The 23,418-nt window shown below is 41.2% G+C and overlaps 1 protein-coding gene across 1 annotated transcript in view; it reads right to left on the bottom strand.

The window, feature by feature from the left end:
* The window catches only part of LAPTM4B (lysosomal protein transmembrane 4 beta), a 61,091-nt gene that overhangs the window by 34,979 nt on the left and 2,694 nt on the right, over positions 1 to 23,418 (bottom strand). The window contains exons 2-4 of the mRNA XM_079302143.1: positions 8,450 to 8,561; positions 1,427 to 1,500; positions 724 to 846 (exon numbers count right to left, since the gene is read on the bottom strand). Coding sequence (XP_079158269.1) covers positions 724 to 846; positions 1,427 to 1,500; positions 8,450 to 8,561 — 309 coding nt within the window. The remainder of the gene's footprint in view (positions 1 to 723; positions 847 to 1,426; positions 1,501 to 8,449; positions 8,562 to 23,418) is intronic.

Here is a 23,418-nt window from a genome sequence, read left to right as displayed (position 1 = left end):
AGCTTTCCAGCCACACAACAAAGTTCACAGCCAAGCTAATCTGTATTCAGGTTCTCAAGACAGATTTTCTGAGACATTTGCAGCACTGGCTTCTCCAGAGCTCTGTGACTCCACATGAACCCTGCTGTACACAGGACATGGTCTTGTGATGAGACAGAGGCTGGTGGGCTCTTGCCTTTGCTCTAGGGGGTTGTGATCATACCTTGTACACTTATACTATACTGGCAATAGATGTTTGGCCAAAGCAGAACGAGAAGGGAGCCTGTAAATATCCCTATGACAGAATCCAAAATTTTTTCTAGCAAAACCAAATCTACACTCAAACAAACTCCTGCCTAATTAAATGTGCTATAGCTACCGAATAAATTAAAAGGAGCAACAAAATACCCTTGAAATAGTACCAAAAATAAGCCACTGGTTGTGAACACAGTAACTCTGAATGCAAAAGCAATTCTATGTCTTGCAATATGAGTCTCACTCTAAATCACTGGTGCTGAGATCTTTCACATCATTGTAAAACTTCCAAGCTTTTCACAAATATTGTAGTAAGTTAGTAATGTAGGCCTGCAAGGATGTTGAATTCAGATTGGCAAGGACTGAAAGAACTTCTCAAGGACTGTATGAGAAAGATACCACTGGCTAGAAATACAGGGCAAAAACTGCACCTTACAGAGTTTTTTTTCCCCCAAAGCCCCACAGGCCTGTGAACATCAAGTGATTTACCAGTTGACGGAGGTAGTCCTGAATTGTGCTGGGATAGACGAGTACACTGATGGCAACCAATGTGTTGAGAGCAAAGTCAAAGATCTGGTAACAGAAGAAAGGGATGATCCAAGCCGCATGTTGCTAAAAAGGAAAGAGAAACTCATCAGCCATAAGTTAAAATAGAGGAATATATGTCTTTCTACAGGAATCTAAGGAGTATTTGACATTAAGGAGTATTAAATCAGACGAAAGAAATATGACATTCAGCCAAAAGGTTTGGCCAAGGCAATTTGGCTACTATACTGCAGTAATATGTGCGGTGCGACTCCCACACCTCATTACATTAGGAGATTTAGAAACCACACTATACTTTTCCTTTCTAATTAATAGGATGAATGTTGGGACAAACCACAGGCGTGGGAGGTGAATGGGAAAAAATTCCCTTAACTTTGATACATACAAGATTCAGTTCTCTGAATTCACCATTTGCCCAGAGGTTACTCATATTTAAAACTGCAGACAATCAACACAACTGCTGCCTGCAGCAGGGGGCCCTGGGGTACCACTGATATAAGCAATCAATTCTGCTACCTCTTCAACTTCTTCCCCCCAGTTTTCAGCTAAACAAGTGAACAAGCAATTGTTAGAAAACAGTTTTCCTAATTTTGTTTCTATGGAGTTGTGTGGATCATCCATGACTTCACCAAATATAATGAATTACCTTATATGCGCCATATGTAGCCATTGCACAGATCAGAATCATAAGGAGAGAAATTGCGGTGGCAATGCACATATCTGGAAAAGAGACACATCAATGACTGCAGACAAATTCAGAGCTTGCTTCAGAGCTCCCTTGTGCAGAGCACCTCAAAGGGCAGGGTGGGAGATGGGTGGAGATGGGGTCAGGTGCATTGTTCAGCCATTGCTGGGGGAAATCTCTGGCTTGTGTGGGGAACTTCCTAAATACAAAGTACAGAGAGTGCTTCTGTCTGCGCAAGCCTACAGCTTTACACTGTGCTGACACACTTAATACCAACACTGTGCAAACCACTACAGCCTCTATAAGACTATGGAGATGAATGGTCTAATTTTTCTAAGGATCTTCAAAAATCAGGAGCAGTTTTGGCAAGACTATTTTACTGGAGGTGCTGGTATCTGTAGTCAGAATGTGTCTACTTTTCTGCACTACTGATTGTTTCTTCACCAACAGCTGCTGAATACCATTGCTTATATATGTCAACACTGGAAAAGGAACAAAACTGGCAGATAAGAGCATCTTACAGCAGAAAGAACATCTTGAAATTTTTCATTTCAACCAAGAATACTACAGAGATATATTTATTAAATGAAGTGTATAACTGTCAGGAAAGTTAAAGCAGTAAAAGAAGGAAAATATTCTTTAAGGTTTTGATTGGAGGAATTACAGAACTCCTATCTTTTTCTTCTACTGCTGATCAGCTTTCAATTAACTTTTCATTAGATTTAAGGAGTTCCTAAGCCATGAACAGTTGGAAGGAGATCCTGGGGGAAAAAGTTACATGTTTGGTCTTTACATATGTCCCTCCCTAGATATCCTTGCCGACCACTGTCAGGAGATCAGAAGTGAATTTCTGAACTTGACCTTACAGTGAGTTTGGGAGTGCAATGGAACATTGTGCCTATTTTTCTGAGGTTAAGCCAGTGCACAAAGAGGATAGAGGATGTGAGGTGTATAGGATATGACTTTAGAGCTCCCACCTCTGTGAGGTACCTGCTGCTGCTCACATTGCTTTCACCAGGTGTGTTTAAACTACCTGCCTTGATGAGGCATGTGGAGGACCTCTGAGATGCACAAACACATGACAGATGTTCATCACCCTGACTTTGGAAGGATTCAAAGTGTAAAGATGGCATCATAACAGAGCTGCCACAACATCTAACTCCAGAACATGATAAGGAGCATCTCAAACATGGAAGAGTCCTCAACTCAACTCCCTGGATGCATCAAGATCAGGTTCTGGGTCCATGCCCTGGAACCTTCACCCAAGCTTCTGAAAGGATCTGGCAGCTGTGGACAAGTCTCACTTGTCACCACCAGGAAGCACTGCAGGCTCACCTAGGTCATGGCTGAGGAGGAAGGACAGGCATTAAGCCTTGTCTGTCATTATTTCCAACCTAACAGAATGATCATCCATGTAGAAAACAAAAGACCAAGTCCTTGATCCTCCTGCACCTGAGGGAACACAAACTTTGCTCTAGATGGCACTAATCCAGATTTCTGCTGGCCCTTGATGCAGAGAAGAACCTGAGGCTTGTGAAGCTGAAGGGAAAATGAACAAGAGGAGACTGCTGCTGGCAGGTGAGGACATATCTAGAGCTGCTTATAGTCTCTGGCTCCTTGGGCACTGTACCTACCAACAGCAGGATTAAGGACTTCAGAACCCAGGTCTCTCCTTTTCTAGAACACTGCCTGTGCCCTAGGTTTCAGCAGTCTTGTTCTCTCTCTCTTGTTCCCAAAGTTTGTCCCTGGGATTGCACAGGTAGTCAAATGCCACAGAAGAAGTCCTAAGACAGGCTACTTCCTAATTTAATGGATTAAATTTGAAGGATAAAGTGCCCTTTCCTGGCACTTGGAGGAGCACATTCAAACCACTGTAGTCAGATGAAGCCCTGGAGCAGAGATGTCCTTTCTCACACTACAAATGCTTGAATCTTTGTCTTATTGTCAAAACAGCAGATCTCACCCAGGAGAGGGGCTGCACTCAGCAGTGAATTTAGCTCACCCTGGCACTCCCCATTTCTTTCACACTGGCTTTCTGCAACTCAGCTCATGGGTGCTGCACAATGCCAGTGGGAGGCAGCTGGGCTTCCTGCTCATCATTCAGGAGGGAATGATATCTCAGTGCATCTCAAATTGCTCTTCAAAGGCACCTCCTTCTCCTGTTAGAATGCGTAAAGAATTCAGACAACCAGTGAAGTGTTTGAGCTGCATTACCTTGACCAGTTTCCAGGTTTTTAGGAGCTGTAAAGGCTGCGCTGTGCCTTAGAAGTGATGTGAATTCTGCCCTCAAGAGGAAGAAATATCCACAAAATTTACCTCTACTAATAAAAGGTACTGCAGCCTCTTAAGACACTTCTGGTTGTGCGGCCATTTACTCTGGCTGCCTACATACATTCTGTGAAATCAAAATTATTTTGAATAGACCAGGTACAATTGAGGTAATGAAAGAAAAAGAGAGAAGTGAAAATGGCTGCTGTAGCCACTAAACTCAAGTGAATCTCTTATGAAAGGGGCTCTTGGATCAACATTTTGATTCTGACCATCAGTTTGGAGTCACTGCTTATGCATTTGCTCTTGACTCCAGCCACTTACTTCCTGCATCCAGGGGGAAGCTGCTGTCATTGTCATTTGCAGCAGATGCAGGACACACAGGTTCCAATTTGCTGGTGACTGTGGCAGTACTGATTCAGAGCCAGAGCCCAGCACACTGTGATGAACTTGACATTGAAGATCTGGTCTGACAGACTCATGCTCCCTGTCTCCAGAGTCTCCCTAACTGTGCTCCACCATGCCAAGTCCTAGTTGGCTCAAGCTAGTTCTTTCTCATTTAAGGCTTCATTGAGTTTTTTGAGCTGTGTCAGCTTCAATTAATCAGAATGAAACTAGATATGCAGCACATTAAGTGAAAAACTGACAAGGGTGTGTGATTATTTTTGCAGCCATGCTGTGCTTTCTATGGCATTCATGGCTAGAAGGGCTGCACTTGGACTGCTGAAGGGGTTATCTAGCCTATTGTCCTAGATGGCTTTTTGAGTTTTCTCCTTGGGTTTAAACAAACCAGTTGAGTTTTTTAATTCTTATACCTTGCAGTGACATCCCACTTTGCTGTCTCTTTGCAGAGAAGATGCTGCAGGGGCTGGGCAGAGCTCCTGTCATGGGCTACTTGTGTGCACAGCAAACTGCAGCTCGAGCTCCCTTGAATCCACCTCAGAAGTATTTCCTTTCTTTCCCCTTTCCTCTTACAGAGGAGGCAGATGGTGGATGCTGCAGGAACAGGGAGGAGCACTGCCAGCAAGGCTAGTCCCTGAGCCAGGACTTATGTGGAGTGTTGAAGACCTCAAATCCTCATCATCTGCCCCAGCCCTGCAGTTAATTGCTGGCCCACAGCTTTGACAGCAGGGGCCAGAAAGCTGCTGATCAGCCTGAAATCCTCAGGCAGTTTCCCCTATTCTCCCAGCCTTATTTATCCAAGAGCCTCCTGATTGCCAGCTAAGGATTACTGCCTTGCTCTCTCCTCCAGGCTGCTTGTGCAAGCTTGATGCCACTGCTGCCAGCCACCATGCAGCCTCCTGAGGCACAACCTGCACAGCAGCAGCATTTTCTCCTTGGAAAAGAGAGGAGGCAGTGAGAAGGAAAGAGTATACTGCACTTTTGAGCTCAGCACATTTACTCCAGAGTATAAAACTAGAGGGGAATATGCCACCCTGAATATCCTATGCTGGGAAGGCATCTAATTTTCTCTTCCTCCCTACATCTGGGACTCGTACTACACAGATGGTGTTGATACAACAGGGATGTACCTACTCCACTATTTCCATTTATCCCCCAGCATAAGTCCAAACCTGCTGTCTGTAGATTTCTTTATAAATTTTGTCTATTTGAATTAATATTTTTAAGTCCTGGGTGCATATCATATTAAGCAGAGAGATCATCACATTCTCCCATCGTGAGGTGTCTGCTTGTCCTGTCTGCCTATCCCAGGGCAGGGACACAGGCAGATTTTGACCTGGAGTTGCTGACATTGGTGTCAAAGTTCCCCTCCATTTTTGTAGGGCATGCAGAGGATCTCAATTCTTGTTGTCATGTGGCCTGTGAAGTATCACACACATCTCTGACACTATGACAGCAATAAACAAAACCAAGCAACAACACCCACTGTTTGTTTGGGCTGTTGTGAGAGGATGATGGTCTGTGTGTCTGAAGAAGCTGAACAGAAGGCTCAGGCAAAACCCTCTGGGAAGCCAAAATGAATTATAGGGCTTTTCCATCTCCTGCTCTGAGATTATTAGTCTTTTAACAGCAGCAGTATTACATTGAGCAGCTCACACACTTCTAATTTTCCCTAGTCCAGGTTCTAAACTCCCTCAGGAAATAATAAAAAGAAAGATGAGACTAAATGGGCTCAGCTGAATACCCAGCACAGGAGGAAAGCCAGCATTTTACCCAGCTCTGAGATGTACACAAACCACACACACTGGTGTCTTCCAGTACCTCCCTCTGCCACATGGCTAAGCCTTGGCAGACTTTCTTCCCCCTTGCTTCCTGTTCCAGAATAGAAGGGAAAATAAATAGCCTAGAGCTTTTTTCTAAGTGTTCAGGTAAATCCTTTCTCTGACTAATCAAACAGGTATTTTTAAGCCTCTGGCAATCCCCTTGGAACCACACTAAATCCTGGAATTAGAACTGATGTTGCACTGGTACTTTCAAGCAGTTTGCACTAGATTGGCTGTGGCTCTGTAGAAGGCAGGAATTTTTTGCACTGCTGAAACAGAAAATTGAAAATTCTCCATAAACCAGGCACAGATAGAAATAAATCTGAATACAAATACTGGGGGAATCCTGGTTTCTTGGAAGTCAAGGGAAACCTGTCATTAACTTCATTTGACTACTGTGACACAGCTGATAAATTTTTTTTCCAGATGATGTTCTCAGATCTTTTATATGAGGGATATTTTCTATAAGAGGGATCCTCTTATAGAAGAGAAAGGGAGTGACAAATTTTACGTGTAAACTCTGTGTCTGCATTTTTTGTTGTTGTTGATAGAAGCATCAATAGTAATGAGAATAATGGCTATTACTGTTTCTGCTATTAATATTATTTATCAACAGAAATACATATAGATAACAACTTTAGAACCTTCTATAGCATGAAAAATTATGTATCTTCCTGTATTTCATACACAGTTTCAGTGCATGCAGCTACCCTGAAAAACATTTCTGCAAGAATGACAAATAAAAGTAGGAAAAAAAAGAGTATGTGGAAGTTTTTCTGATGATCTATCTCATAATAAAATATTTCATTGCATTTGAACAAATACAGTCACGCTTAAAGAAAAGAAGCAAGAAATTATCTCCTGCCAGCTATTTCCAGTAACCATAAAAATCAGTAGCTTGATTCAACTGCCTTTACTCAGTAAGGCACCAAACCAGAGGGAGTCAAAGAATAAAATGAGACATCAATTCAAGTGTTCATTCGTAATTTAACTGCCTGTGAAATGTTCCCTTTACCAAATGAAAATGAGGTTGCTTGGCCCATAAGCCATCCTTTCAGTCTTGCAGGGTTCAGTTCAGAAGCCTTGATAAAAATATACAGAAAATACAATTTTCAAGTGTAGATGGAAATCCCCCATGTACTTTATCTGACAGCTACTGCATTACAAAACAGAATTACAATTTAAAAGCCTTGGGCGCTGGCAGGCCTCTGATGTCGGCTATATAAAACCACAGTGACAGACAGTCATTACCAAGGTTAATCTCTGAGAATTAGGACAAGGCAGTCAGTTTTAATATGTCACAATCAGCTAGGAGCCCATCTGTATCTCCTATGGTCCTTACTTTCTCAAATCCAGTTATATAAAAAGATTTTTAGTTGGAAGTTGCAGGTAGTTTTTCAGTGAAGACACAACAGAGACACAATAGAGTAGTATCACCTCTTATCATTAATTCAGTGCAGACCCTCAAGGCATATTTGCATTAAAGTCCTTGTGGAAATAAGCATCCCTTAAATGATACCCAGCATCTCTGACACAACAATGGGCAATTTCTCATGTGTGGGGTTATTGCTTCTCCTACTGACACTTTTATTGACTTCAGCAGGAATGAGGAAAGGATTAAAACCTTTAGCTATGGATGGGGGATTCTGAGCAGTAAGACACCAGTGTGATTAGCAGCAGACGCTGTTTCAGACTACTGTGGGAAATGTTGAATGTAACAATCTTGTAAGCAGAAATGAAAATAAACAGGCATTTTTATCAAAATCACATTGAGAGAAAACTTTACTAGATATGAATTATATAGTTAAATCAACAAACCACCAAATAATTTGAAAAAGTTATAGAACAAGGAAACATTTGCAAAGGACAGAAGGTTTTGTAGGAGACATAAATGGCCTAACTCACCCTTCTCTGAAACAATATTGGAGATTTTCTATTATGCCTTTCAGTAAGAAAAGGAATTGCTCTGTGTTATTGCTAATATGCCTGTGACTATACAGTTGATATTTGTATTTGCATCTATTTGAGCAGGTTTGTGCAAGTCATGCCACATGCACACAGGGGTGCATAAATACATGCAACATGAATGAAGGCACTCAGTCTGAACAGCAGCGTGGGCTCCTGTGCATGCAGGCACTTGGGATGTGGTGCTGGGAGGTGCAGAGACTCCCTATCTCCCTCTGTCCTGTAAAATCCCCCGGGGCTTTCAGCACCATGCTCAGGGATAAATCTCCCTGCCAAGGGCTGGCTCTGCCCCTGCCAAGTCAGGACACAGCAGAGCAGATGGATTGATTACTAATTGGTAGGTGTCAGATAAGGTTACTACTAGGAAACAAGTTTGAACTGTGCCATGACATCTTTTACAATAAAAAAGCATCTGCAAGATACAAAGGTGAAGCAATAATTGAAAGGAGAGTAATTACTGAAATGACAGGACAGTTACATAAATGCTGGAGCAATGAGTGCTAGTAATTAAGGAATTTGTACTTACTGGCATCATCCATAAATTCAAATTCGCCCCCTAACTCAGCACTAGTCAGGTGGTACTGGTCAGGGTCAGTCAGGGCACTCAGCAGAATCAGCAATACCACCGAATTTATAATCTACAGAGAGGAAAAAGGGAAAAGGATCATTCTGTTAAAGTAATGCATGAAAAACCTCTGGGCAGCACATACCCACCATGCTTCACACCAGTTTTGATAGAGACTGTTTTCCAACTGAACAACTGTAGTATTTAACTAACACTGCAATTAATTTCTCTAAGTTGGTGTAAACAGGACTTGCTTCTTCCCTAAGTGGCAGCATGAAAATTAAACAAAATATAGATTACCTCTTTTCATTCTGACTCTATTCCACACCAGAAAAGTCACTACTGCTCTTTTAGACTATAAAACATGTTAGCATATCCACCAGTCATTTTGAGATTATTACAAATGGGTGCTGTAATCAAGGACTACCAGCATGGCAAAACTAGAATTGGGGACACACCCTGTGAAATTGCTACATGATGAAAGAGGAGCTCAATTACTGGACAGGGCTGTTTTAAGAGGCCATGAGTGAGGGAGGTGCTGGATCAGGTGAGCTCCTAAACGAGAGGTGAGAGAGGGTGGCAATGTGAGCCCACATTTCTGTGTCATACGGCACAGATGGACACTCACAAGCACCAAGGCCTTGGCTATGAGATGCAGTAAGTGAATTAAATGCCAAGAACATCAAGCGATTCAGTAGAAGCGGATTGTCAAGTATCAGCTAGGAATGGATTGGAGAGGTTGCCAAAAGCACTGTATTTTAAAACAAATCTGAACAAAATGCTCATATTGCTTTGAAGTGAAGAGAGCTAATTGCAGAAAAGAAGATTGCTTAGCATGAAATAATGCAGCCAGGCTAAAAGCTTATTCTACAGAACTAGGAAGATAACTGGGGAAGAAGAAAATGGAAAAAAGAAAGCTGAAAGCAGTCCGCTTGGAAAGATGGATTTTATTGCTTTGGTTCTCACTTCAAAGTCATCTAATCTGATCACAGGTTACCAACAGCAACAAGGTGTAGAAACACAGGTTATTTCAATACATAAGAGACTAGAGAATTTCTCAGGTAGAATAAATCCTTTTGATAGGCAAATTCCATCAAGTCTAGCTGATACCAGATCTGTTAGCAATCTTTGAAAACTACTGAGAATAGATTGAGTTCAAGAGGAGAAAAGAGCAAGCACAGTTCATGCATTTTCAAAGCAGGAAGGTCAATTTCTAGACAGACTATGAGATTTAAGAACAAAAGAACAGACAATCAAGCAGTCTCCCCACTAACACTTCAAATTTGTATGGTGACAAGTAACAATCACCATGGGCTTGTCAAGGACAAACTGTAAGTAATTTATTTTCCTTCTCTGACAGACTAAGAGGCCTTATGGAAAGGGCAGAAGCAGTGGAAAACATCTCTGCATCTTAGCACACCTTTGGACATTATGAGATTCTCATAAATGAGCAAGGAAAACCTGGTTTGGTTGAATGTGCAGGAAGGTGAATGCACTGCCAGCTGGATAATTGTACTGAAAGAACAGCTGTCATGGATTTAGGGATTCACAGCCAGCACAGAAGATATAATGATTAGTGTGTTCCAGTATTGTTGAGAGACTTATTTCAAGTCACTTGTAACTCCTACCTTCCTCTAATTTGCAGACAATGGGCTTGTTTATGGGCACTTTGGGAAATAAGATTGAAATTATTTTGACCAACTAGAGCAAAATTCAGCACCAAAAAGCCTAGAGAAACACATTTGTGAAGAACTTCAGAAGAGCATGAGGCTAAAAAACTGAGTAAGTGACAACTGCTCAGAAAAGAGTCTGGGTATGACACTTGAATTAACTGAACATGACTCAGTGGAATCCCATAAGCTCATTTTTGTGGCTATGTGATGGTGGGCAGTGCTGTAGGAACCTGTGTATTAGATGCATAAACTATCCTCCCAAACTTGCCCTCCCTCTGGAGAAGGGATTCAAAGTCCTTCTAAAATGTATAAGGAAAATTCCTGAGGAGAAAGGACCCTGCATCAGAACAGAGGGTAGTCAGACATCTGGAATGTAGGACAGACAGGGAAAAAAATGGGGTTGCTTAACAAGGAAAAGGTAGGGGGAGGTGCTCTCAGTCTTTTATGAGCAGAAAAGTGAGTGAAAAGAATAAGGTAACAGACTTTCCTCCAGATCCACTGGGTAAGCAGATCTGAATTACAGCAAAAGAAAATTAGACAGTGTGGTGAACAATAAGAAGCAGATAGAGATTGTCTAGAGGGGGTTAGAGATCATAATGCATTTTTACATAAAATAGTTAAATAGCTTTGTGTTGGGAATGCTGTAGCATGATCTTGGCTTTCTCTTGGTTTTGAAGACATCAGATGACTAACAAAATTTAAAGTTATATTCCATAAATCTTACTGGGTTTGAACATTATGTATAACTCCATATTGCAACCTAGTTTCTGTTTTATACTCCTGTGTGGAAAGCTAGAATACATAAGCCAGTAATAAATATGTTACCTAAGAAGAGTACTCAAAAAAGCCAAGCAATAAGAAACCATAAATGTATAGAGTGTTGCTATTGTAAAGACATATTTTTTGGGTACAGATAGAGCCACAAAAACTCATAAAATACTGACCTAGGCACTCTATTTTCTCCTTATGGATATGTCCTGATTCAGATAATATGATTGTCAGCATTGCCTTAAATTCTGTATAAGACATAGATTGTGTTTGCCTGAGCTGAAGTCTGCTGCAGTCAGTAGGAATCTCTCTAATGCTCTTTGGTGCATTACTTTTCTATCAGTTTGTTCTCTTGAGATCATCTGAGCATTTTCCAGCTGTGCTGTCAGCAGTGCAAGTGAAATACACCATGTGTTTGCTTGCTCCCTCTTTCTCCCAGAAAGGTGTGCACAGTTGGGTGTATTGCGCTCATTAGGTTTCCCTTTTGTTTTGAAAGTGATGTGACTGCTGAATTTTGAAAAATGCTTTAATGCATAAATTCAGTGTGTCCAAAAACTTACTGATGTAATGTTTTCCAAGGACACACAATCAAGGACAAGAGCATAAAAAAATATTCCCTGTTGGTATGAGAATTGAAATCTCCATTCTAGGAAAAACAAAAGAGATTCCTGTGCTCCTTTGATAGGGCCAAAATTTCCTACAAGATGTTCTGCATTTCTTCAGCAACAAAGAGTGTAACAGCCAATTAGCAATGCTTAGAAAGCATTTTAATTACACAAAGTTTCGGGAAGCTGCCAAACCCTGTATCTTCCCAGTGAGACACACTGTCCTTCTTTTACGGATGGAGAAACTGAAACATGTCCATGGCCATACAGCAGTGGGTTGTAGCAGGATGCTCCCCCTGGAATGGGGTAAAATAACTAGAACAGTGTCCTATTTGCAAAGCTGTCAGTGGTAAATGAAGAAGGGGGATTCATGCTGCCTTGGGTGTTGAACAATGTTGAAACCAAGTCTGACTCAATCCCATAGTTAAACATTCTGATAGTGAGATGAAAATGTGTAGACCTGGTAAAATACATGGAGAAAGGAACAAGTGACACTGCTGACAGTTTATCTAAAGCTGCTGAGCTGACACAGCTGGCCTGGAGACATAATGGCTGACAGTCAATCACCCAGGCCCAAACTCAAACAGCAGGGTCTTCTACCATACCCCTTCATAGAGTGCATGTGTGGAGACTCCTCCCTTGAGTGGGGATCCCCTTCAGGGTTGCCTTTCAAGGCTGAGTTAAAGAAACTGGCCCATGGTCATTCATATGGGTGAGTAACATCGATCTGTTAATAATAATTAAATATAAATAAAAATTTTTGTTAGCTTTAATACAATTGCTTCAATATTGCTTCATGATGTACTGTAATAGTTGTTATAGCTCCTGTACTGTGTATTAAATAATTCTGAATAAGATAGTTTTGTCTAATCATTCTAACAATAAAAGAATTATATCTATTTCTTCAAATATATCTGATTTGCAGTCCTTTATCCTGTGGGACACAGTTGTATGAAGGTTCAATAACACCTATATAATCCTTTAGACATAAAATGTTGACAAAGTCTGGGATTAAGACTGGATCCAGCCATACCCAGACTCCTCTATGAGGAGTTTAAAAAGCAAGGGAATCATTTCTGTACATTCTGACTCAACAGGAGGGCTTCTTTAATAAACTTTATCTGAAGCTCCCACTCTGCCCATGGTAGGTGTTCAAAAAGAATAAAACACAAGACTTTACACTATCAAGTCACTGTGACCCCTGGTTCTAGAGCTGATTGCAGCTCCAGAGCAATCCCAGAGGCTCAGGAGAGGAGCTCCAGGGACACTAACAGGCTTTATTTGACCTGCACAACCCCAATCTGGGCCCCTCCACACCCCTGCCAATGGCCCAGGACCCCACCCAGCTCAGCCTGGGGTCATGAGTCCCTGTCCCAGTGGTACAACACAAGGCCAGTCTCCAGCCATGCTTCCTGGATGGACCCTGTAAAGGCTTGTCTCCAGTTGGTCCCAGCCCTTTTTGCTTTTGGTTGTCCTCTCTGGTTTATCATCTGCCCTGTTGGGGCTGCTGGTGAACCCCATGATCAGCACCAGTTGTGCTTCTGGGCTCAGTTCCCTGCAGGATGGTGCTCAGAGTGCCCTAACAACACACTGGACAAAGATCCAACAGCAAGTCCAAAAAATGCCCAACTGTCCTCTAATTCTGATATGGAAATAAAATAATTTTTTTTTTTTAAACCCAAAATCTTACTACTTTGACAGCCAGATGGAATTACATCCACTTTTTAATCAATGAAGGGGAGGAAAATAACTGCTTTATAGAGACCACAGAATGTATGAAGCCAAGAGACATACAGAAATTTGATCAGTACCTGGAGTCCCTACTGTGGGCTTAAAAAACATAATTTCAGATATCAGAAGATACTTTAAACAGCAACAGCTGTGTGAGGAAGGTGCATGCAGACACAAGCAGCAGGTGATGAGACTGGGACTGGCTCACTGATGCTGCTGCCACCTGCACTGTGACAAAGAACCAGCAGCTTAAGCACACTGTGAGGTATTTCTGCTGGAGAGTACATCCAGTGTTTAGGATGCAAGGACACAACCTCATGTCTTCCACAGGCAGCATCCAGCAATTAGAAACTACATAATGCACTAAAATTTCAGATTTCTACTGTCAATAAGTCACCTTTTTTTCCATGTCATTTGTTATTGAGGTCAGCAGTGAACTGTGGTGACTCATGGGAATAAAATGTGGGGGAGAGGTGTCAAAAAGCACAGCAGAAACAGGTGATCAGAAAACAACTATCACTATAGCCTTTTGTAGAAGTACAGCTGCAGGGTACATCTATCCCAGCCCACCCAAAATACAATTAGTTCCAGTAGCTCCCAAGAGCATGCCATTAACACAGATCTGATGATCCCTAACTCAAGCAGACAGAGAAACACTTTCACCAGCAACTTACATTAATGTTTGTAAACACTGAAAGAATTACCAGGAGTTACAATGGCTTTCAGTCAAGAGTCAAAATAAAATAGCTTTGATAAAGGAGTTTAGAAGAGGAAATATCATGCTCACTTTAAATCAATAGACTGCATTAAAAATACAGTGATGTTTCTACTGAAGTCTACAGGGTCTCCTCTACAAATATTCTACTACAGTTCTCCCAAGGCTTTCTAATGCAGTGAAGAGAGATACCTATATTTACAGGAAAAAAGAAGAGCCTCCCCCCCAGCTTTATTTCTATTGAGGGTTCAATTTATAACAGAATCCATGCATGTAGTAGTCTGAATGTTATGGGTGGTCAAAGATGTTTGTACACTTTTAATTCTGTGAGTGTTTTCAGCCTCACTGAGCTCAAGAGAGATCCACTTAAGCACCCTCCTTAAATCTCAGCATTGGTGGAGAACTAACTCCCTGCCTGTGCCCCTTTTTACAGTTCCAGAGCTGGTTTGAGGACTGGTTTGAAGCCCAGTAATATGTAGAAACTGGCACATGGAGTTCTAGCATATTTTTAATATCCCACAAAACCAGCATGGTTTAGTTTGTTGTCTACTACAGAGATACTACAGAAGCAAATTGCCAAGGACATTATTTTAGTAGTAAGAAATCCTAAACATTTTTTATTAAAACTTAAGAAAATCTCCAGCAGAACCCAGGTCTCCTCTTTGTCTCCAAAAAAAAAAAAAAAAACCAAGGCAATTTTATAAGTCTAGGTAGCTGTTCTCTACAGAAAGTATAGAAACAAAACATCATTCTTAAACTACTTTTGCTCCTTGAAACTAAACAGACGAGTATTTTCTAGCACTTGGATATCTGAAGTCAGTATCATGATCAGAATGTATGGAAAATGTCTAAGTATCTCAATGTCTAACTCTCCCTATCTACCTTTCCCTTTTCACAAAGCAGGTTCTTTGCATATTTTCTTCTTCTTTTCTTTAAGAATAGAAGATATTAATAAAAGCAAGAACTGTTTTCTTCATCAAAAGGACAAAAGAATTCTACAAAGGAAAAAAAATGGGTTCAGGATTTAACAAGCTCAGAATAGATTTGCACTATCTGGCTGCCTTTCTCAAACTTCCCCTTTAGCATAGATAATGAATTCAGGTTTATTGCCCCCTATAGGAAGATTTTTCTATCTGTTCCCTCTCTCCCCTTGTTAGGCAGCTTTATGTTTGTTAATGTTCACTGGGGTTTTTTTCTGAACTCTGACTGAAGAAGAAACAAGGAGGTAATTTTATCAATGAAGGTTTTGTTTCTTGCTGTGAAGAGCAAGAAACAAAATGTCCCTTCTGTGTACCCAAGCTCCTTGACAAGTTCCACAGCAGTGATTCAATCTCTTTTCCTCTCAGGGCACAGGAGCTACATCTGAGCCCACCACAGCCACTGGCTTGAACTCCAGGAATGGAGGAGCAGGAGAACCCTGGCTGTCAGAGTAGATACCTCTCTCTTTTCTGCCTTGAAAGCCTTCTGCCTCATGCTAATGAAAATGTTTCAACTTTCCAGTGCTCAGGGACAAGCTGCAGATGAGTTAGTGATGCACAATTTAATGAGTGGTCCAAGTTAGAAATCCAGACACACTCGATTATTTTTTCATCCAATGGAACAAACTAGTCTGAAGGGAAACAGAAAGAGGGACACTTGAACTTGGGTTAAAAGGGAATTCTTCACTCCTTTGACCAATGAAACTCATTATCAGGCATTGTTACTGATGCCAAAAGGTTGAAGGAATTCAGAAAAGGAGGAACTATTTATTAAGAAAATTCAAGTGTTAGTCATATCACAAAAGATCTTAAAAACAAAATGCAAGTCTGCCAGCTTCAGGTGACTGCCTAACCTAACATTACAGGAGAATAAAATAAAACGTCCCTGAACAAGTTGTTCTTTCTCCCTGTGTGATTTCTCAAAGCATGATTCTGGCTGCTATCTGAAATACTGCACTGGAATAGGGAGAGCATTAGGTCAGAAGTAGAAACTAGGCATTTATATTATTTAATTAGGAGAAGATAGGGTAGAGTCTGCAATTTTTGTCACTGTTTTTCCATACTACTTATGAGAAGGCAAAGAATCATCCAGGCAGGCTCAGACTAGCATATTACAAAGCCCATATTATAGAGAGCATATAATAGAAAGCTGCATAAAATACTTCAATCAGACTTTATACACAATTTCAACTTTGATTGCTATGACACTAAACACTGAACTTCAAAGACTATGCTGATTAAATTGATATAGAAAGTCCAGAATAATTTACCAGCACTCTTCTATACAAATGACTCAACTATTGCCTACTGCCAGCCTTTTAACAGGCTTAAAACCCAAACCACAAGAGGTCTGTTATTACTGAAATATGGTAATGGTGAAATTTATTTTAAAAAAGTAGTCTGAGAGATTGTGCAATATGCACAAGAAGTTTCTGCCTCCCTAGAGATAGAATTTGTCATATACTTGTGAGAGACTGAAACGTTATGGTTTGTGGCTTAAGTATTGCTATGAAGGATGTTTTGCCCATTATGGCAAAACTGTATAAGGAAGCTGCAACCACCAAAGCCCTCCCCTCCCTGAAGATGCCTCCTGAGGGGAACTTGAGACTATGAGTTAAGCTGCCTAAGGGAACTTGAGATAAGATAAGGGTGACACTATTGTTCAATCATCTCAGGTCTAGGGAAAAGGAAACAAGGTTGAGGGAGAATAAAGTATCCCCCAGAAAGCCAAATCCAGCAGCTGTCCTGAAAATTAGCTCTGGCTGGGTTTGAGGTGGAGGAGGCCATAGCCCAGAGACTCATCTGCTGAGGCCAGGTTTGCACAGACTCCCTCCTAACTAAGGGGGGAGGAGGAGAGTTTTGGGTGTGTGGCATAACCTCAGCTCAGAGACAGCGAACATCCATCCTCCCTTACACAAACAGGCTCAGCTGTGAAACCCCCAACCCCACAGGCCACATCCATGGGACATTCTCATGAGAGGCAGCTGAGGGGATATCATAATCCATGGAGGTGTCATAACCCATCAAAGCCCCCCCAAAGTGCTCCCCAGACTGATTCCTGAGGCCCTTGCACCAGAGCACTGCACATGATGCAAAGTGATGCAACTGCTCCGAAGTCTGTTGCAAGAGACTGGGTCAGACTTGTGCCCTGCAGGGGAGGTCCCTGGGCATTCCCACCTGGCCTCAGTGTACATTAACCCACTGAACTCTGTGTTTTGTGGGACCCTTACCATCAAGAAGATCAGAAGAACAGGATCAATAGGACACCATCAGAATCCATGGAGTGGTGATGTTTTCTACTTGATCTCAGTCACTTTCTTCTTCTCCCCTCTCCTTTTTCTATTTCTTTCTATCTCTTTCTACCTCCCATTTGCTGTTAAATAAAATCCATACTACTGACTTCGGCATATGGTCTTGCTTGCACCTTAATTTGGGCAGAGACATCTCTCTTTCATAACTGCAATAACTGGATCATAAGATTATTTAATCTTACTCCTTTCCTGGTTTAAGAAAACAAGATATTTGTATACAAATCTATCAATGGAGTCTTCATTACTTTTCCTTTGTATTTAAAGAAAGTTTAATCTGTATCTGAGGAAAGCCTTGAAAATGATTGCTGAGGTCTTCTGCAAAGCAAGACCTCTACAGAAATATTTATGGGAAAATATAATCTCATATACAATTAATTGCCAGATCATCTCATGATTTCTCCTAGAAGTCATCTTGGTTCAGGATATGGTGGAGAACTAGCAAAGAACTGGTATGCAATTAAACCTTAATAGAAAAAGGGTTGTTCAACTGGGATTTGTTTGGTTTCTCCATTTATCCTTGACTTCCAAAAATGCATGTTTGAGCCTCGCAGGTAACTGTGAAAGCTTGAGGGCAGTGACTTTTGAAAGTGAGTTGTGGCAGCTCCCACAGATCTAGAATTTTGTGTGGACTTGTGACAGAGGATGGGCCAAGCAACATCACTGTAGCTGCTTACCTGGGCTGGGCTGGACTGTCCAGGTACCCACTGGCACTGGCCAGCACATTGTGTGTCCTACACCCACAACATCCCACAGCACTGTCTGTGCTCAGAGCCCCCCCAGCCTCTTTGGACACGTGCCACTGCACTGCTGGCACGACTGTGCTCTAGTTTTTAGAGCAAGTCACATACCACCACTTCATTAAAAAAACCAACCTAACCAAAACCAACACCAAAACACACCAAATCATTGATCTGTTATTCTTATGTAGCCGCCACAGGCAATATCCACAGAAGCCATAGCAGTGACTGCACCCTGCAGGGGTTTAGTTATGCAAGGAAGAAGTGGAAGGAGGGTACAGTACGGATAATTACTGAAATAGTAAAGAACACGATCACATGTATCCTGTCTGTCTGGCCACAGCTGTTTCGTTGTTGGGAAATGCATCTTACCAAGGTGAAAACCTCCCACAAACTTGTGTTTCTGCCAAAAGCATTTGTCCTGTCTGCTTTAAGCAGCTTAATATATCTCTGGATAGAACAAGACCTTGCTCAGCACATGCCAGCAACAAAATGAAAAACAGTCACAGCACACTCAAAACCCCTTTCAAGGCTGAGTACCAAGATTGACAATAGTTAGAGCTGACTGCAGACATCTGAAAAAGAGCTGACCCACAGGAGGTCCAGGAACAGCCTCAAGTCCATATTAATTCTTCAGTGATGCCTCCCTGGCAATTCACCTCCCATTGACCAGGAGCACTCGCTCACACCTTCAGACACAAGCAAGGATTTTTGCTTCTTATTCTGCTGTTTGGAGATTTGGGACTTTAAACCTGCAGCCCTGCAGGAGAACAGCACAGAAATTGCACATTTTCAAGCCTCGGTCACTTTAAACTTCCAGAGTTTTATAGTCAAAGCACAAGCCTCACAATAAAACAAGAGAAAAAGAAAGCAATCAAGGAAATTAATTCCTGGCTATTTTGCAACATCCGTTCCATATGTCCAAGAATATGTAAGACTAATTGCATTTTCACTGACGTCAGTCTAATCAACGATCAGTTTAGGAAGCTTAATGTGTTCTCCTCTGGCTCACTAGGAGATACATATTAACCTTCAACAGAACTTCCAAACACATTTTACTTGATTAATGTAATACCTTCTCTCCTTTCCATAAATATATGCATGATTTTTTGTATAATAACCCAAATGTAATTATAGCATACTGAACTCTTAATGGGATCCTTTCCTTCAACAGGCATTTATGTAAACTTTGCTCCTCTTAAAACCAACCATCTGTTTTCTCACTGGAGGGAATTTATTATCCAATTGAAGGCCTTAATAAGAAAAAAAGGGTATTTTACACAGGTTTGCAGTTTCTGAGCTGATAATTGTATTGATTACACGAGACAACTGTGTCATTATCAAGACAACTGATGCAGATTATCAGCTGTCATTGCAATGATTACATACTCTATGAAATATCCTACCGTGGTACTTGGGGATATAAGAAAAACTGCCTATGTTAGGGGATTAGAGCTTAAAGACATTTTCATAAATCCTTGTGTTGTGTCACAGACTAATAAACAGTTCAGTAAGTGCAAGGGCTGCCCAAAAGACATTTTCAAGAAATTTTATCCCTCCAATGCCTTAAAAGGTTTTTGCAAGAAAAAACATTTTTAATAAATGTTCTAATGTCATACTGATGCATGACAGAATCTGGGACAGACTAATAAAATACTGCTTCTACTTCTCTCTGAAGCACAGGAAACACACAAATCCAGTTATTTTCACCTAGAACAGAAAAGCACAGGGGACCTGGGTTATGGTGCACCAATGAACAGATAACCTTTTTGGCCTGTTCAGGGATGGATTCTGTCACACACAGGTGAGTTATTAGGCACTTTGCAAGCTATCTTATTGATTGTACCATTTAAATTCCTCCCAGACATTCCTTTATTTTGTAATTGAACTGAAGAGGGCCTGAAGCATGAATCAAAGAAAAAAGATGGGATAAGGTCCAGCACTGCAAAAATGAACCTGGGCTTGGGCAGAGCAGGGAAGAGCTCTTTAAGGAATTCTCCTGATGCCATTCTTGAAGCTAGTAACTGTTATGTATTTTAACAATGTGTGTCTAGAAAAGTTACAATTAGAATGTGGTTATTGAGAAGGTCCTTCAAATAAGACCATTTTGTTCATGCTAATGATCATTACTGATCTTTATTCTTTGCTATGACATACCTAAAATGCATACACGTGCTTTCAGTCTGTTAAGAAAATACCACAGAGGGCCTAAGCAGGTATCTGTGTGCAGAATTAGTCATTTTTCCCCCCTCTTGAAGATAATAAAATGGATGTGATCCAGTCCAAGATATACCCTGAACCTCCTCTCACTTCAGTCTCAATTGGATATTCAACATGTACATCAATCATCAGGGAAGCCTTTAAAAGTAAGATTCATATTCTCCTTTATTCATATTGAATTCCAAGTTTTCTCTCCACTCCCCTCAATAACAAGCATGTGCATAGGAAGAGTCTAATGAGTTACTTGGGAATGTTACTGGTTTTTTTATATCATCTTGTCTTTTTTCTTATGAAGTACAGACAATAGAAAAACTAATGATCAGTTTATAGACATGGCACTTGAGACATAGTTAATCAATTCAGCCATTAGAAGAATTGGGAATCTCAAGTAATTTCACATTATGACACCTTCACTTATTAGTAGAGAAATTTCACATACTGCTGATTCTACATGTCCTACCAAGGGATGGGAATTAGGAATACCACTGGCACCACCCAGCTCTTTCCCCTGAATATACAGCCCACGTCTTGGCCATGGAGAGGCAAACACCTGGTGAATCCACAGCAGGGCAGGCTCATTCTGCAAGAACTGTTTCCTCAAGGCCACCAGGACTGGACTGTCACTGGAGGTGGTAAAGGTGGGGTTGGAGGATAACCTGACCCAATCCCCAGCTACATCCCACTGGCACAACACAGGAAGCAACATCCCTGAATGATATGAAGGAACTGAGCCATCAGTGAGATGGCTGCTGTGATCTTTAGCCCACTTTGTTTCATATAAAAATAAAGCAAGCTGATTTTCTAAGTAAAACACAAGGCCTCATATCTATATTCATAAAAATTCCCACAGCCTGACACTGAGATAACACATTAGGCTTTTTAATTGTGCAATTTTCACAACTTCAGTTCTTTTTCCAGTTTTCAAAATCTCCTCATTCTCACAGGTTTAAAAATAATCAAGAACTTTTTAGAATTTCTTTATTTTCCCTAAAAGGGCCTTTACACCCTGTTCAAGAGACCCTCAGTTACAACTGTTCACTGATGTGAGTAGTCTCAGACAGTGTAAAGATTGCAGAAGGAGCAGCTTGGAAGGATCCAGTGCAGGGATATTTTGTTTACATGAGCAGTCACTGCTGATCTCTACCCCCTGCCAAGTAAGCCAAGATTACTGAAATCTTCTAACTGGTATTTAAGCACATTGCCATACATGCTGTTTTTCATGAGGCTTGAAAAATACTAGGACATAAATGTGGCCTAGTCACAAAATACATATTTTCATTCTCCTTTTGAGATCAAGTGCACTCAGTCAAGTGAACAATCCTGTCAGGGTGTTCAACCTTAAATCACTGAGACCTTAGCAATATTGTGCTTTTCTTTTGCTTTACAATGTAAGTCTACTACCAGTACATTTTTTCATAATTAGGATTCAATCCTTTTATTAAAAAATGACTGGGAGAGAGATAGATATTAGATATGCTTTCAACAGTGTATTCAGAAAAATCCAGAATTGAAATGTCACAACTAGCAATTCATGCTGAGCTTTCCACAAATAGCAGCTCAAACATTTAACCCACCCTGGCTAAAAATTTCAGCTTGCTCTATTTATGTTCTTAGCACACATCCATCAGTGAGAGCCACACAACTCGATAACTTGTGGTTATAAAAGGTTCTCAGCCTTCCATTAGATTTTATTTTTAGCCCCTCACTGTCAGGACCTCGGGGAGTGCAGAGGGAGAGCAGCAGCTCCCCAGGCATGGCAATGGCTCCTGGGGGGCTGTGGGACCTTGGGGAGGAGCAGCCTGTGCCCAGGCACTGCTGCACTGGGGCAGGCAGCAGGAGGCACTGGGCACACAGAGCTCAAAATTGAAGGCTCCTTCTTTCAGTGTTTATTTTTTTTTAACTGATATCTTACAATTTAATCTTCTTCCCACCAATGTCAATCAGAAATAATCAGGATTCCTGTTATCCCAGAGGGTATCAATGGATCCTCTGGCTGTGCACTGACCCCACTGCCACTGCCAGAGAGTGGAAAATCCTTCCATGACACTGTCAGCATATCTGATGTTGTTCCTTCTTTGTGTTTTAGACAAGGAAAGTGGAGTCCATTTCCTCAGGAAGAAGACATGCTGTGTATATAAATGCTGTCACTGACAGGGTGTTGTTATTCTGACTCACCAGCACTGACTGGGTCACTTGGAAACAGAAATGCCAGTTTTCCCCTGGACTCGAGCACCCACTGGAGATCAGAACTGAAGTTGGCTCATTTCAGCATTGTCACTGCCCTGAATGGCATAGTGACAAAACTGTTAGAAGTGGCTTTCTAATTTCACTTGGTTTGTCTTTTCTTTTTAAACACAACACTTCTAAGACTTTTGTGCCCAAAATGTTTCTGCATTACTATTGTGACCTCTGATTTCATGTTATAACACAGAAAAGAGATGTACGGTCCATCTCAGATAAAACCCCAAAAATTTATAACCAGCCAAACCAAACTGGTCCTTAGGTTTTAAATAAATATTAACCTCCAGCCAGCCATATTACTGACATTTTAATCCTTAGCATAATGTTCATATTTAACATTGCAGCACACCCTGTTAAGCTTTTCTCCCCAAAGCAGCACACTAATTCCTGAAGTGTGGGCTATTCTGCAACCCCATTAGATATTCTTTCCAGGAAATTGCCCCTAGTTATTACAACCTTTACAAGTTGCTTTTCACACTGAAGTACCTCAGTGCTCAGTGACAGTATATATTGCATTATTATGCTGTATTATACATCATGCACTGGTATGTTATATTACTCTAGATGTAGTACCAATGGCTCTACCAGGAAAAAAAATACTGAAACCCAAGAGCTATAGAAACATTAGCATTCTGAGATCCATTATGTTCTAAAATAGAGTAAAGTTAAATATTTATTTCTCAGCTATTGATACCTTATGAGACCATTGTGTCTGTGGCTGCAGTGCTTGTGTTGGAAATGCACACTGTTCCTGCCCCTTACTTTTGTGGGAAAACTCTCTCAACAGCAGCACTGATGTCTCCACATGCACTTGGCTTCCCACCCCCCTCCACTGCTTGTAGGACTCCAAACACCCGACTCCAAAAAAATAAAGTTCCCCAGCTTATTGATGGGGGAGGAATGTTGTGACACAGCACTGCTCAGCAGCAGCCAAAACACTGGTGTGTTATC

This window comes from Erithacus rubecula (genome assembly GCF_903797595.1).
Source record: "Erithacus rubecula genome assembly, chromosome: 3".
NCBI lineage: Eukaryota > Metazoa > Chordata > Aves > Passeriformes > Muscicapidae > Erithacus > Erithacus rubecula.
This window is presented reverse-complemented; position numbering and strand designations above follow the sequence as displayed.